General features: G+C 55.6%; 1 protein-coding gene across 2 annotated transcripts in view; it reads right to left on the bottom strand.

Annotated features, from left to right (window-relative positions):
- Positions 1-13,354, bottom strand: part of MAN1C1 (mannosidase alpha class 1C member 1) — a 153,864-nt gene that overhangs the window by 25,868 nt on the left and 114,642 nt on the right. For both annotated transcript variants that reach the window (XM_027596162.2, XM_027596153.1), the window contains exons 6-8: positions 8,116-8,242; positions 5,165-5,258; positions 151-266 (exon numbers count right to left, since the gene is read on the bottom strand). In XM_027596162.2, the coding sequence (XP_027451963.1) occupies positions 151-266; positions 5,165-5,258; positions 8,116-8,242 (337 nt within the window). The remainder of the gene's footprint in view (positions 1-150; positions 267-5,164; positions 5,259-8,115; positions 8,243-13,354) is intronic.

Here is a 13,354-nt window from a genome sequence, read left to right as displayed (position 1 = left end):
AGCACGTGGCTGGGAGGGAGACTTTCTTGTTCTTCCAGCCAGCTCGCCATGGAGGAGGGGTGGGCAAGGAAGACCCTGGCACTCAGGGGTCAGTGCCAGAGCTGGTGGTGAATGACCAACTGCCCACGAAGAAGTAGGCACTTGTCTTACCTCCAAGGCTTCGTAGTACATATCTTTAGCCTCCACATCTGTCTTGGCCGACATCAACCAGGATTTGATCAAATATTCATAAAAACTGTCCCCGAGGCCTCCAACCGAGACGTGGTCTGTGAAGAGAGAGAGGGCAGAAGCATTATCTCCTATTGCTGAGGCTGCCGGGCAGGCCTCCCCGAGGGAAGGCACCCGGGCAGCGAGTCTCCTCTGCCGGCCTCAGTGGCCCCCCCCCAGGGCCACGTGCGGGTGGGGAGCAAGCCTTTAACCAGCAGCCTCTGAGCCCTGCAGGAACAGGGGCAGAAAGGAAGCCCCAGGCTGAGACTCGGGGAACCCAGGGCCATCCTGAGCATGATCATCTGGCGCATGAGTGCACGACTCACCCGGGTGTATAAATCATGTCGCTTCAGCAGGCCGAGCATGGCAGGGCCTCTGGTTATTAACTGTAAATGAGTTGCATTTCTTTAAAAAGATAATCTGGTGGCAGGGAGTTCAGAGATTTTTATTACCCGGTGACAAACATGGTAATTAATGCTGGGCAGGTTCATAAAAGGCCACGGGAAGGAGGAACAGGAGGTTTAATTTAGTCGGAATACAGAGCCACTTGGACAAACTGAGCTTCTGTTGAGCAGACTAGGATAAATGGAGTTTCCAAGGAGCAGGGGGTTGGGAAGAATTGGGTCTGAGGAGCCCGTCTTTGCCCTGGTGGCATCTGCCTAGAGTCGCCCATGGAGCAGAACCGAGTGACTCCACCCAGCCCTATCCCTGGAGAGAGACGGGTCAACCAGGATCACTTAACCAGAGAAGCAAGACATGGAAAACACTTCCCTCACATGCTGTACAAATTAGCAACAGGGAAACACAAAGGCATTTAAAAATATAACAAGGAGCAACTTCCGTTCCCTGTTAAGATGCACTTAAGCAGAGAGACAGAGAGGAAGGAAAATGGGGGCAGGTTAAGGCGGGGTAGGGTCGGTGCGGAGGGTACTTCCAGCTCCTCTGGAGAAAGTGGGGATGGGAAGAGAAGGGAGGGAAGGTAGGTGGGGGGGAAAAGAGAAAGAAACAGAGAATCCATCAAAAGCTACCATTTCTCCAGGGTCTACTCTGGGCCAGGAGCTTTACGGTACTATCTATAACCACCTCCCAAGAACCCGCAAGGTAGGCACTGCCGATCCCTTTCCCTGATGGGAAAACTGTGGGTGGGCCCACATAGCTCCTCCAAGGCCACCAAAGCGGCAGAGCCCTCGCTTTCTGCCACTTTACAGCCAACCAGAGCATGAAAACATCCTTCTTCTATGCCTAGAGATAGAAAGGCCAAGTGTGAAGAGAGCGGGACCCGAAGTCAGAGGGTAAAGGCAGGTGAGGACCAGGAACGTGGGCTGAGAGGAATACCCAGGGTAAACCAGCCCTTACAGCTCCCTCCAGCCCCATAAATAAATCATGGCCCAGCAAGGGCTCAGGACTTGCAAAAATTGGAACAGACCAGAGAAATCCTGAGCCTTGGAGAGGCGTGGGAGGGCGGTCTGTGCAGGCTGGACCCTGCTGTGTGAAGAGACACTCACCAGCACAGCATACCCCCCGCCACCCCATTGCTACATGGAGGACATAGCACAAAGGGAGGCGCAGGGGCATGCCAGGCCCAGCGTGCTGATGGCGTGTCTGAAGCTGCAGCAGGAGGTCTATGCCGAGCAGGGGCTGGGGAAGGCTGCAAGTCAAGGCCAGCCTCCGCTGAGGGGACATCCCACAGCCCACAGAAGAAGCACACAGGCATGCAGTCAGGGGCCCTGCCATCTCCATACTCTTCCGGGCCTGCCGCCTGTCACCGTTTTCTCTGCCACCCCAGACACTCCTAGCCCCCTGCCTTCCCACGTATCTCTCACCTGTGGTGACCCCTCCGCCAGGAACACCCCTTCCCCCGCCTTGCATGGCTAGCACTTCCTCACTGCTACACCCCAGCTCAGGCATCCCCTCCGCAGAAAGGCCTTTCTCAGGGTTCTCATAAGTCTGCTCGCCATCCTTCCTTACATGAGGAGCGAGTGAGACAAGGTGCACATAAATCTGGCCCCACGGCGCCTCACGTGGGAAGCGCTCCGTGGCAGCAGATCTCCGTGGCAGCAGATCCTTCTGAGCCTTGCCCTTGGCGGCTCCCAAAGCAGTGGTATCGGTATCTGCTTATGGGCCCACCCCCCACCAGGCTGTGGGCTCTCTATGGGGAGGGGCCGTGTAGGATTCACATTTTATGCCCACTGTGGACACCCAGTAAGTCCTGAATGGAAGAAAGGGAGGTTTGAGCTGTGCTGGGAAGGGCCTCGAATGCCAAGCCAAAGAGTTGGGACTTCATCATGTGACCGCAGTGTGTGCATGACGTGGTTGAGGGTGCGGCCTGGCAGGTGTGCAGGAGAGGGGAGCCAGGCCCCCGGGAGCTCCATGGGTGTTTGCGACAGGACACCCTCTTGGGGCTATGTGAATGATTCTCCTTTGGAGGTTCCACTGCTTCCTGGCTAGTGTGTGTCTGCGGTGTCTACCCCCTGCAGCGTGTGGTACACAGAGAGCCCAGAGCGGGAACTGGAAGACACAGATCTGCCATTAGCTCAGGGCAAGCCATTCTCCTCTCTGGGCCTCTAGCTTTTGGTCAATAAAATGCAAAAGAGGAGCGTGAATTGGTGTCCATGAGCCTGAGCAGAGATGGGCCCTGCTGCTTCCTGACCATGTCAATACTGTCATCACACTTGGCAGCAAGAGGTGGTCACCGTACAGCCTGGGGAAGTGGCCGGTAGGAAAGTACCATGAACCCGGGGGGAGGCTGCCAGGCTGGGGCTGAAGGGCAGCTCACACTGCTGTCCTCACTGGGGAGAAGGTGGACTTGCCACACCCTCCCACTGAGGAAAGTGTGGGATTCAGGCAGCGGACCAGGCAGACAAGCCACTCCGGGGGTCACGCTGACGGGCAGGCCGCCCTCTGAGCTCTAAGTGGCTCTATGAGGATGGGTCTCGTCTGTGCTAGGTACCAGCAGAAACCTGGTGGACTTGTCCTGGCTGTTAGTCCTAGTGGCAGGAGGGTCTTGGCCTCCTCTGTTACCCAGCAGCTCAGCTTCCAGCAGGAGTGGGGAGCAGCAGGAACAGGGGCCTAACACCAGGACACAGGCCCAACTCTCCCTCCCCAAGCTGCAGTTTCTGTGGTTGCAAATGGGCTAACCAAGGATTCAAAAGGAGGAAAGAAGGTGAACATACTTAGCGTATGTAAGTTGGGACTGTTATCGCCTGTTGGAAAAACACACAATTACCAAAAAATCCCAGTGAAACCACAGAGAACCTGAGATGGGCTGGGGTGCCAGATCAGGGGGGTTGGGAGGGGAGGCAGGCAGGTGCCCAGATGAGCAGGACTTTCTAGCTTTCCCTCTGTTCTTTAGCAGGCCTCAGATTCATATTTTATTAATATGAAACAATTTTCCTTATGTGACTGACCTTACCCAGGCCCGCGACGCCTGGCGCAACCTGAAAAGAAAGTTCTGCTTCTCAGGGGGGTGGGGGGTGGGGCGGCTCCTTGGAATTCTCCAAGGGCGGAGCGGCTAAGGCCAGCAGCCGGGTAGTTTATCTCTTTACCCAGTCAGGTCTTGCAATTAAAAGCAGTAACGGTTATTGAACTGTCTTCCCGTGGCCATAATCTGTAATTCAAACCTTCATTTTCTCCCTGCACTTTTGGATTTGGCAGTGTGCTTTGGTTAAAAATACTTTGTATTTCTGTAAGTGGTTCCTGCAGGAGGCCACTTGGGGATGAGGTCATCACCGGGGAAAATTCCTGGGTCACATTTTCTGGGCCTCCTGGATCTGCAGTCAGAGAGGCCCAGGGTGGCAAGAATGGGCTTCTGCAGCTTCTCCCCCGTGTCCCTGCAGGCCGGCCCGGCCCCCAGGCCCTGCTTGCCTACTTTTACTGATGGGCACTCATTACGTTTTGGCACAACACGTCACCTTTGGAAGATGAACTGAAATCCGTTTCCTACAGCTTCTGACCATTACTCCCACATCCCTCCGTGGTGCACAAAAAAGCTATCTCAGGGTCTTCTCCCATTTGCAGGAGACAAAACCAAGGCTTGAGGAGATAAAGTACATTTCCCGCAGTCAGGCAATAATTAGTCTCAAGTACTTTGCTTCTGAGCCCTGTGCTGGTGTCGTAACAACTAGGGCTGGAGGCAGAGGAAAGGGAGAGGACTCCTTGTTTCAGCAGAAGTGGTGGAGGTGGGGGAGGGAGCCCCTGGAAGCAGCGCCCAAGAAACCTGCGGCCACCAATTCCCGCTGTGACCTCATGATCAGGGCCTCTCGACAGGGGTGCAATCTCAGGGTCCTGGGAGACTTCTCCGCACCCTCCAGCCTGCAAGTCCCCCAGACCCCATTCTGTTTCAGTGGGTGGAGCTGGGGACTGTAACTGAGGCTCCCCAGTGACCCACACCCGTCTGGTTGAGGCACAAGCCTCTGAACAGAGGACAGAATGCCCAGGACCCATTCTGGCAGGTGCAAGATACAGCGGTAAATTCATGATTTTTGTATTGCTATATAGTTAGGCTCTGCTTAAAAATTAAAAAAAAAAAAAGGATTAAAGTTGGAGGTGGGGCACCCGATCCAAGGCCTGGAAGAGGATGCGTGGTCTTTCCCGGGGCCATTTCTGGAGTGGACAGACGGTTCTATGTGGAACACCCCCACAAGTCTGGAGGATGGCCAGAGACGCTTCAGTGGTGCCTTAAGAGATGGAAGCCTGGAGACAGGGAGTGTGCAGGGGATGCAGAGGGCAGGCCTCGTGAGGGGGCAGCCACCATACCTGTCACAACAGCCCACCCAACACAAGGACAGTGAAGACCCCAGGACGCCTGGCAGGGCGGGTGGCATCTGGGAGCACAGAGCAAAGGCCTCACTGGCCTGTGGCTCTGAGAAATGTGACCCTCCTCACTTGGCCCGCACGCCTCGCATGGGATGCTGACTGCAATCAGTAGAAGGCAGGGCGGCGGCATCTCCGTACTCACGTTGCATCCAGTTCCCGCTCACTGGGCTGAGGAAGTTGGGGTAGAGGCCGAAGGGCTTGTTGATCTTCCTGAGGACTTTTCGGATGTTCCTGACCTGCCAAGAAACGGACACCAGACGCACCTTCACTTTCTGGAAGGAGCCAGCAGCTCTTAGCCGCCGCCGCCGAAGGAGGCAGCTTGTTTCGATCCAAAGAGGACACCACTCAGACGAGGCAGGAGGGAGAGCTGACAGCAGCAGGCCCTAGCCCGGGCCCACGGGTGGGGCACTGCAGGACATGGCCACGGGGGAGCCTGGCCACCGCCTTGGGGCCCTGCAAGGTCCCCATGCTCCCCTCACTTCACCCCTTCCTCACAGGGCCTTGCTTTGGGGCATGGGCCTTTTCAGGAGAGGGGGCGGTTCCTATAAGCGATAGTAGCTCATTTGTAAGTGCTAGGTAACACTGCCTCTTTAATAGGTCAGAAATGGTCAATACTGGCAATTTCATAACATTCAGCCTAGAAACATGTTATTGTATCGGACACCATAGGAGCCATTCCAGAGGAAAGGCCTGGGATCCTAACACCCCTGCCCCAACAACAACAGCTGTTAACATTTCTCAGTCCTTCTGGGCCAGACCCATTACATACACCACCTCGGACCCTTAGAACAACCCATCTGGTATTATCTCTGTGTAACAGGTGACAAACCCGAACCCCAGACTTTCAGTGGCGTGCCCGTGGCCACTCAGTTCATAGGTGGCAGAGCCAGGACATGAGGCAGGGCTCGGCTGGCCACACGGAGTAGCCCTTGTGTCCAACAGGGGTCAGGGCAGGCTGTGCAGTCACATGTCACAGAGGCTGCCCGCATGGAGCAAGAAGAGGCTAGATTTGCAACCCTTGGGGCTACAAAGGCTGAGAAGCAGGAAGGCTTTATCCCTTGGGGTCTGCTCTCTGGCAGTACATGAAATGCTTCCAGCACAGAATCCACCAGAACAGCAAGGCCCTCAGAGACGGTACTATATCATGCTTGTAGATTTATCTACAAGGCAAGGAGCAGGGAGAGGAGCCTTTTCGCTGTTAGACCTTTCTTTCTAGGGGATGGCACTTTGCTTTACCACATGAGATTTCATATCCATTTATGTTAACGGAGTCCATTATAGGGGACAGGAATGTGCTTGTACCTGAGTTATTCTCGACTGCCCTGGTGGTGAGCAGTGAAGCAGGCTAAATTAGCTCCCCTGGAGGGTACGGGTGCTTCTAGAATTTGGGCCAATTTGTTGACTGCCAATAATCGCCTCTGTGGGAGGCATGATTGGGGGCTGAAAATAGCCGGAGAATATAAATGTAGAGGGAGACAGAGAGACAGGCAGATGGACTCGAGAGGAAAAGCCTGAAGCCTGCTATACTAATCTGGTCCTGAAAGAATGTGGGCTTCGGAGTCAGAAAGTCCTGGGCTTGAATTCTAGCTTTATCACTTACCAGCTGAATGACCCAGGACAAGAGACCAAACCCCTGAGTCTCAGTTTCCTCCTCTGTAAAATGCGGATAACAATAAGAGCCACCTCAGGGTTTGGAGGGGTGGTTAGGGGCACTATAAGGTACCCAACACATAGTAGGTGCTCGGGCAGTGGTAGCTAGTTTGTCCAGACTAGCCAGGGACTAGAGTGAGCTCCCTGTTCCACTCCAGTGTGAGCCAGTCACAACCTTCCCAGAGGAGTTTGACTCAAGAGCAAAGGAAACAGGGAGGCTGGGGGAAGGAGGGCTTGGGAGGTAGGAAAACGGATCAGTAAATAAGACCCATCAGGAAGTGGGATGGAATTTCTTCCATGAACTTGCAAGGTGGGGTGTCACAGGGTGGCAGAGTCCTCCCAGTACAGGCTCTGAAGGTAGGTCTGATATGACAGGCTATTTAAGGGGGGGGGTAGTGAGCCCCAACCCAGAGGAAGTGATCAAGGGGCTGAAAAGCTCTTCTTGAGCTTCCCAAGAATGCTCGGGGGGGATACCCACACTGAATAAGCAGTGCTCTTAAATCTGGCATCGAAAAGCACTTGGGTGCTTATTAAAAATGCAGATTCCCAGACCTGGGTGATGCCCAGAGATGTGTTTCCTACAGGCACGCCGGGTGATGCTTTGAGGCTGGGTGGAGGTGTGAATCTATGATCTCCCAGCTCCCTTGGCACCCCAAGAGTCTAACCCTCAGAGAAGGGAAGGTTTTGGGAGTGGAGGTGCCTCCAAAGGGATATTCTTGGAGGCGGGACTTCATCTCCCCAGGCAGGACTCAGGAAGGGACAATTGCTGATGCAGCCCGAGTGCCCTCTGAGGGTGGTGTGTGTACCCTTGCCTTCCTTGCGTTTAGGGTTAGACCCGCCCAGAGGCACTTCCAGACAGTGGGACTGCTGAGGGCTATCGACATGAAGGAACTGTTTCTTCTGGAGGGCTCCACAGAGGGGCAGGAACGGGCAGCCGTAAGGCTGGCCGACAGCCTGGATGCTAGCTCTCAGCACCCGCTGCGGCCTGAGCCAGCCCGGTAACAATGAGGATGAAGAGACATGTGCCTCTGCCGTCATAGAGTGAAATTGCTTTGCCAGCCTGCTGACAACATGAGCTAGGCGGGCATCTGGAAGGAACTGGCTCTGGAAAGGGGACTTTTGCACCCAGTGGCCAATTCCTGCCAACGCCCACGGGTGCCTGGATTTCAGTTCCTTCGCTCTCTCCAGATTCCACGTATGCGTGGCTGCCCCGGTGAAAACCTCGCTGGCAGCCTCCTCTCCTCCTTGCCCCGGCAGAACCCCGATTACCCCCTGTGCGCACCCTCCTGCCACCTGGCTTCAGGCACGCTCAGGGCCCCCACAGCTGTATTAGCGGTGGCCAGATGCGCTCACCCCCCCCCCCCCCCGCTGAGGGGGGACCTGCTGAGTGCGGAGAAAAGGGAGGAGCCATTCGGGGGTGGGGGGAGCAGGGAGAACACTTGCCTTTTCTGCGAAGACCTGGTTGCCAGAGAGCTCCGTGAGGTGTAAGAACTCCAGGTGCAGGGATCCAAACTCAGCCAGGATGCTGCTGCTCCCGGCCATGGCCCAGCCCCAGCTCCTGTTGGAGCCGCTGTAAAGAGACGGAAGCACCCCCTGTCACCCTGCTGCTGTGGGGCTGGCTCCCCTGCTGAGAGTAACCGGTTGAGGGTGGGGGGAGATTGCACAGTGGGGGAGCACCCACTCCTGCCAGGTCCCGTCCTGGGCGCTCTGGCCACCTGGTTTCCGTTGCTCCTCCCTGGGAGTCAGTACCAGTAACAGCCCCAATTGCTGAGGAGGACACAGAGGTCACCTGCACTATTCTTTGTTTCTGTCGTCAAGCAGCCCCTGGGAGATGTGTGGGCTCAAGGACGGTAGCAGAGCTGCCTTGGTGGCCAAGACCTTGGTGGCATCCAAGTTACGCTAAATTTACAGGTGATATGGACAGTGCTGTCAGGGACCACAAGGACACTGCAGAATGCTTTCTGTCCTCTGGCTGAAGGCAATCCGGCTGCCTCACAGTCTGTGGCGCCGTGTGCGCGGGGTACACCGCTGTGGCTGAGGTCGGAACGGGGCAGATGAAAAGCGGGGACCCTACCTGGCTCTTTCCCTCTCCTCACACTGTCAGGGCTGCCCAAGGACACACAGTGGCCCCTCCTGGAATTTTGTGGACTCTACGCCTGACGGGCAGGTGACCCTGGTACGACTACGTGCCCCGAGCTGCAGGCTCCCTGGGAGGCCCGAGGTTGGGAATGAAACGAACAGGGGCTCTCGGAGTAAAGGTCTCCTCAGCTGTTAATCACGTGTGTCTCATGAACACCTCAGACAGATCCTAGCTGGAGAAGGCTGTCTCAGTCACGCTTCCAGGTCCGGGGTGCTTCCAAGGAGGAAGAGCGCAGAGGTGGGGTCTCGGGCAATCCTCCCACCTGCCCCTCTCACGGATGAGGAAAACAAGGCCTGGTGATGTCACCCACTCGCCATCACACAGCGCGTGGAGCAGCTGGGACTCAAGGCTGGCCTGACACCAGAGCTGGTCCGAACCACTGTGTGGCCTGCCTCTCCTTAAATTATGTAATAAGCAAGGACGCTGCCTTTCCAGGTGTTTTCACTTAAATCTCTGTAGCCAGGGGGCCAGGATCAAGTTTGTTAGCTGACAGGCCTTGGGCAAACCATCCCCACCTTATGCACCTGAGTTCCTGCATCATCAAACTGGGCAAGGGTCATTGGTTCTGGTCTCTGTTCCTCAGGCTTTTGAGGGGTGAAGAGGGAAAAGAAAAGTGCAGAAGGGGGGTGTCCTTTCTGATTCCTCTCCCCGTGCCTCAGTTTCCTCATATGTACCATGATGATCTTTCCTGTGGGACATTTAGGACAACCAGGGGGCCAGGGTCAGGACAGAGCAGGGTGGAGTGCGTGCCCCTATCTGTAGAGGCTCCAAGGAGTAGGCTAAGGGGCTGGCTCTGCCCTGGCCTCTGGGAAGCCCTTCCACTTCCTTGCTGGGATAGCTCTGCCTCTCTAGGAACTGGCCTCTGTCTGTCTGTCTCCCCAGGACAGGACATAGGGAGGCAGGTGTGGGAGAAGGTGGGTCTGGGAGGTCACAGTGTGCCATCTGAGGGTCACCCTTTTCCTGGGGTGGGCTGGGGCTCTCCTGAGGCTGCCCCTCTCCTCTCCAAACTCCATTATCCGGCCTAAATATAGTTTCTGAAATCAAACTCATCAGTCTCAACTTCCAGAAACAGGTGGAGGACTCAAGTTTTAGGATCTGACGGAGCAGGTGGTCTCAATAAACAGAGATGACCACTGGCCCCTTCTTCCTGTGTCCACCTCTTTGGGTATTTCCCTGACTTGGGGGCAGGTAGAGAGGGATGGGCTGCAAAGAGAGGGGAGACTTGGCTCATGGATAATAAATAAAACAGCTTCTGTGTATTGAGCCACTACAGATACCAGGCACTGGGTCAAGCTGTTTGCTTCTTGACTTCATTTAAAGAGTACAAGGTAACACATCATCCATCCCCATATACGAAGAGGAAGAGGAAACTGAGGCTCAGAGAGGGAAAGTAAGCTATTGGAAGGTCGGAGCTGGTAGGTGGCAGAGGCCAGATTCAGCCTGGGCTCTGTGCATCCCCTAACGGTCTCCCACCCAGATGGCCCCGCATCCACCCAGAGGGAAGGGGAAGGTGTCCCCTCTCTGTCCCTCTTCCCCTCAGGCCAAGTGAGACTTCTCTCTCCAGCTATCTCAGTGGGACATGCGGGTACCCACCGAGGGTTTCCTGAATAATGGATGCTTCCTGCCCTCACAGAGAAATTCAAGGTCAAAATAGCCACCGGTCACCCAGCTGTCTTTTGTTCTTGTTTTCCCCCACATGAGCCTCTCCTTCCTCTCCCCTCGCTCCGGAGTGGGCACCCTGCAGTGGAGCCAGCCTGGCAGAAAGGCAGACCAGGACTGGGCAGAGGTGGGCAGTGGGCGGGCACCTTCCCTCTCCTGTTTGTCTTCAAGTGCCGGCTCCTGCAGCGCCCGGCCGGGCAGGTCGGCTGATCTCTCTCACCCTGTTTCCTCGTCTGTTAAATGACTGAACCCACACCTCATAGAGCTATTGTGATGTATAAATTAGGCATGTAATTACTGTCATTTTTCACGTTATGTAATTATACACATATAAATCATGTGTTTATAGCATATTAAAATTATTATTTGAGCTATTGAGTTCCTGAAGGGTGCTAGACAGCTGTAGTGTCTTATTTTATCTTCACACCCAGCTTCGGAGGTAGATACCACAATTCTTATTTCATAGGTGAGGATGCTCAGACTCCGAGAGGGGGAGACACTTCTTCAAGGTCACACAGCATGGGACAGAACTGGTAGAGCTGAATCCAAATCCAAAACCCTAGGTATTCTGTGCCCCGAATGCACCTGTTCTGGGCGGCATCCAGAGACCAGGAGGGCTTTTCATCAGCCCTGCAAGGCAATGGGCTAACGAAGCTCTGCCCTCTGCCTCCCTCCCTGTCTGCTCCCCAGTGCCCCTCCCCAGCGCGGCAGAAGCCCCCATGTGTATCTGTGTGTCTGTATGTGCACGCGTGTGTATGGTATAACTGTGAACTTTAGAGCCAGACAGACCTGGTTGCTAACTCTAACTTCACTCTACTGCTGTGTGACCTTGGGTAAGTTACCTCACCTCTCTCCGCCTCAGTGTCTTCACGGGTGAAATGGGGTCTTGTGGTCATCGTGAGGTTGAAGAGAGAGAACCCAGATCATGTGTTCACATTGTGTGTGGCGCATAGTGAATGCTCGATAAACATCAGCAATTACTAAGATGCACATATCTGTGCGGGGGGAGCGTGTCTATGTAAATGCATGTTTGTGTGTGTGTGGATGCAGGGCGTGTGACACAGGTGAACTTATGTATCTCAGCCTGCATGATTTGGGTGGGTGGCAGCCAAGTGTGTCCGCGTGTGTGAGAGCTTAGTCCTTGGACTGGCCACTGCCACTCTCTCGGACTCAGTGGTCCTTGGGGGTCACGGGTCACAAGGGTCCACGCCTCTGCCTCCCAAACAGGAAGAGTAGTCAGGCTCACTTTGGGGCAGGGCTTAGTTATCTACCCCTCCCACGGGGATCCGGTCTGGCCCTTCCTCCTGGAGCTGCCCAGAGCAAGCCCTGCCCAGGCTGGGGGCGGCAGTGTGCGGCCCAGCCCCCACCAGCAGGCCCTCTCCAAAGAGCAAACTCAGCACCCCATGGGCCGTAAACATCCTGACATTCCCCCGGCTGGAACAGGGAGGCATTTTTTTAGCAACAGACTCTTACCCACAAAATGAAAGGGAGGTGTTGCCAGGAAATATGCATATACATATGTCTACAGCACCGGCAGCATGCAAATGGCCTAAAAACAAATGCGTTTTCTTAATCAGAAATGTCAGGATCTGTGTCGCATCCTGTCCGGGCTCTGAGGGACAGGGGTAAGGCAGACAGCCAGGGCAGTGCCATGCACAGACGAGGGAAGGATGACGGAGCTAAGGTCCTATCCCAGCCTCCAGGCAGTGAGGCCCAAGGGGCTAGCCCTAGGACAAGAGAGCCACAAAGATACTGTGTTTGTGTCTCGGCTCCATGATAGCGGGGCTGTGTTTCTCCAGGATCAGTGTTTGTGGGAAAGGAATCTGAGCAGTGATCCAAACGTCTGGCTCCGAGAAGTCAACCCTGGCACCGAGAACGGGATTCGATTGGCCCTGGGGGCCCCTTTGTGGCCTCTGGTGAGGTTTATGTGAGGTCACACCCCAGGAATGCTCTTGGACCAGAGACAGTAAGCGAAGGGGCTGAGCAGGCGAGTCCCCTCTCCTCTGCGAGGCCCCGGGCAGGATGACCCGAAGAGTGGGCCCTCCCCAGGACAGAGAGGAAGCCGAGGCAGGGAGTCACTCGACCAGAGCCCACGGCCCCTGCCTCCCTCCCAGGCAGCTCCTGAGGTAAGACATCGCCTCAGGATATGGAACGGGGAAGTGTGGTGAGATGGAAATATTATAGCCTTCCTCCCAGACTCGGGGTTGGGGGAGAGCCTCAAGAACGGCCCCAGGGAGCCCCTGGTGCCTTCTACAATGTCTCCCGGGGGGCTGCTCCTGCAGCACAGGGACAGCAGGGCTCCCGCCTGAGGGAGGGCCAGGCAGGCCTCAAGAGCAGAGCTTTCCATCTCTGACCAAACGGGCTGAAATCGTATCCCCAATTACCTAGTAGCTGAAGACTTTGGGCAAGTTACTTCACCTCTCCGAGACTGTTTGAATAAAGGGTGGCTGTGAGGAATCCTTGGTGAGGCCATGTACAGAAAGCCTCAGCACAATGCCGGGCACATGGAATTGCTCAGAAACGGTCGGCACAGCGCCACGGTTCATCTCTCATCCCGCACACAGTCCCCAGCACGGATATTTGTGGAAGGGATGAGCAAAGAATCGGACACGGATCCTGCCCTCAAGAAGCTCCCAGGCCAGCGGCGAACATGAAGAGGCATGTGACGGGGCCATAAGGAGGGAGAAAAAGTGCCCGGAGGCCAGGAGAGGCTAAAACGCTTCTGGCCCTAAAGGCACAGGTGGCAGGCGAGCTGGCCTCTGCGGGCCAGGGGAGCTGTGAGAGTAAGTCGACTGGTGCAAGAACAGCGTGAGGCGAGGCAAGACAATGGGGCACTGGGGACCGGCAGGAGCAAGACTCGTGCTCATGAAGATTCATCCAGCA

Source organism: Zalophus californianus, chromosome 4 (genome assembly GCF_009762305.2).
Source record: "Zalophus californianus isolate mZalCal1 chromosome 4, mZalCal1.pri.v2, whole genome shotgun sequence".
NCBI lineage: Eukaryota > Metazoa > Chordata > Mammalia > Carnivora > Otariidae > Zalophus > Zalophus californianus.
Note: the sequence above shows the minus strand (reverse complement) of the source record. Positions and strands in the feature narration are given on the sequence as shown.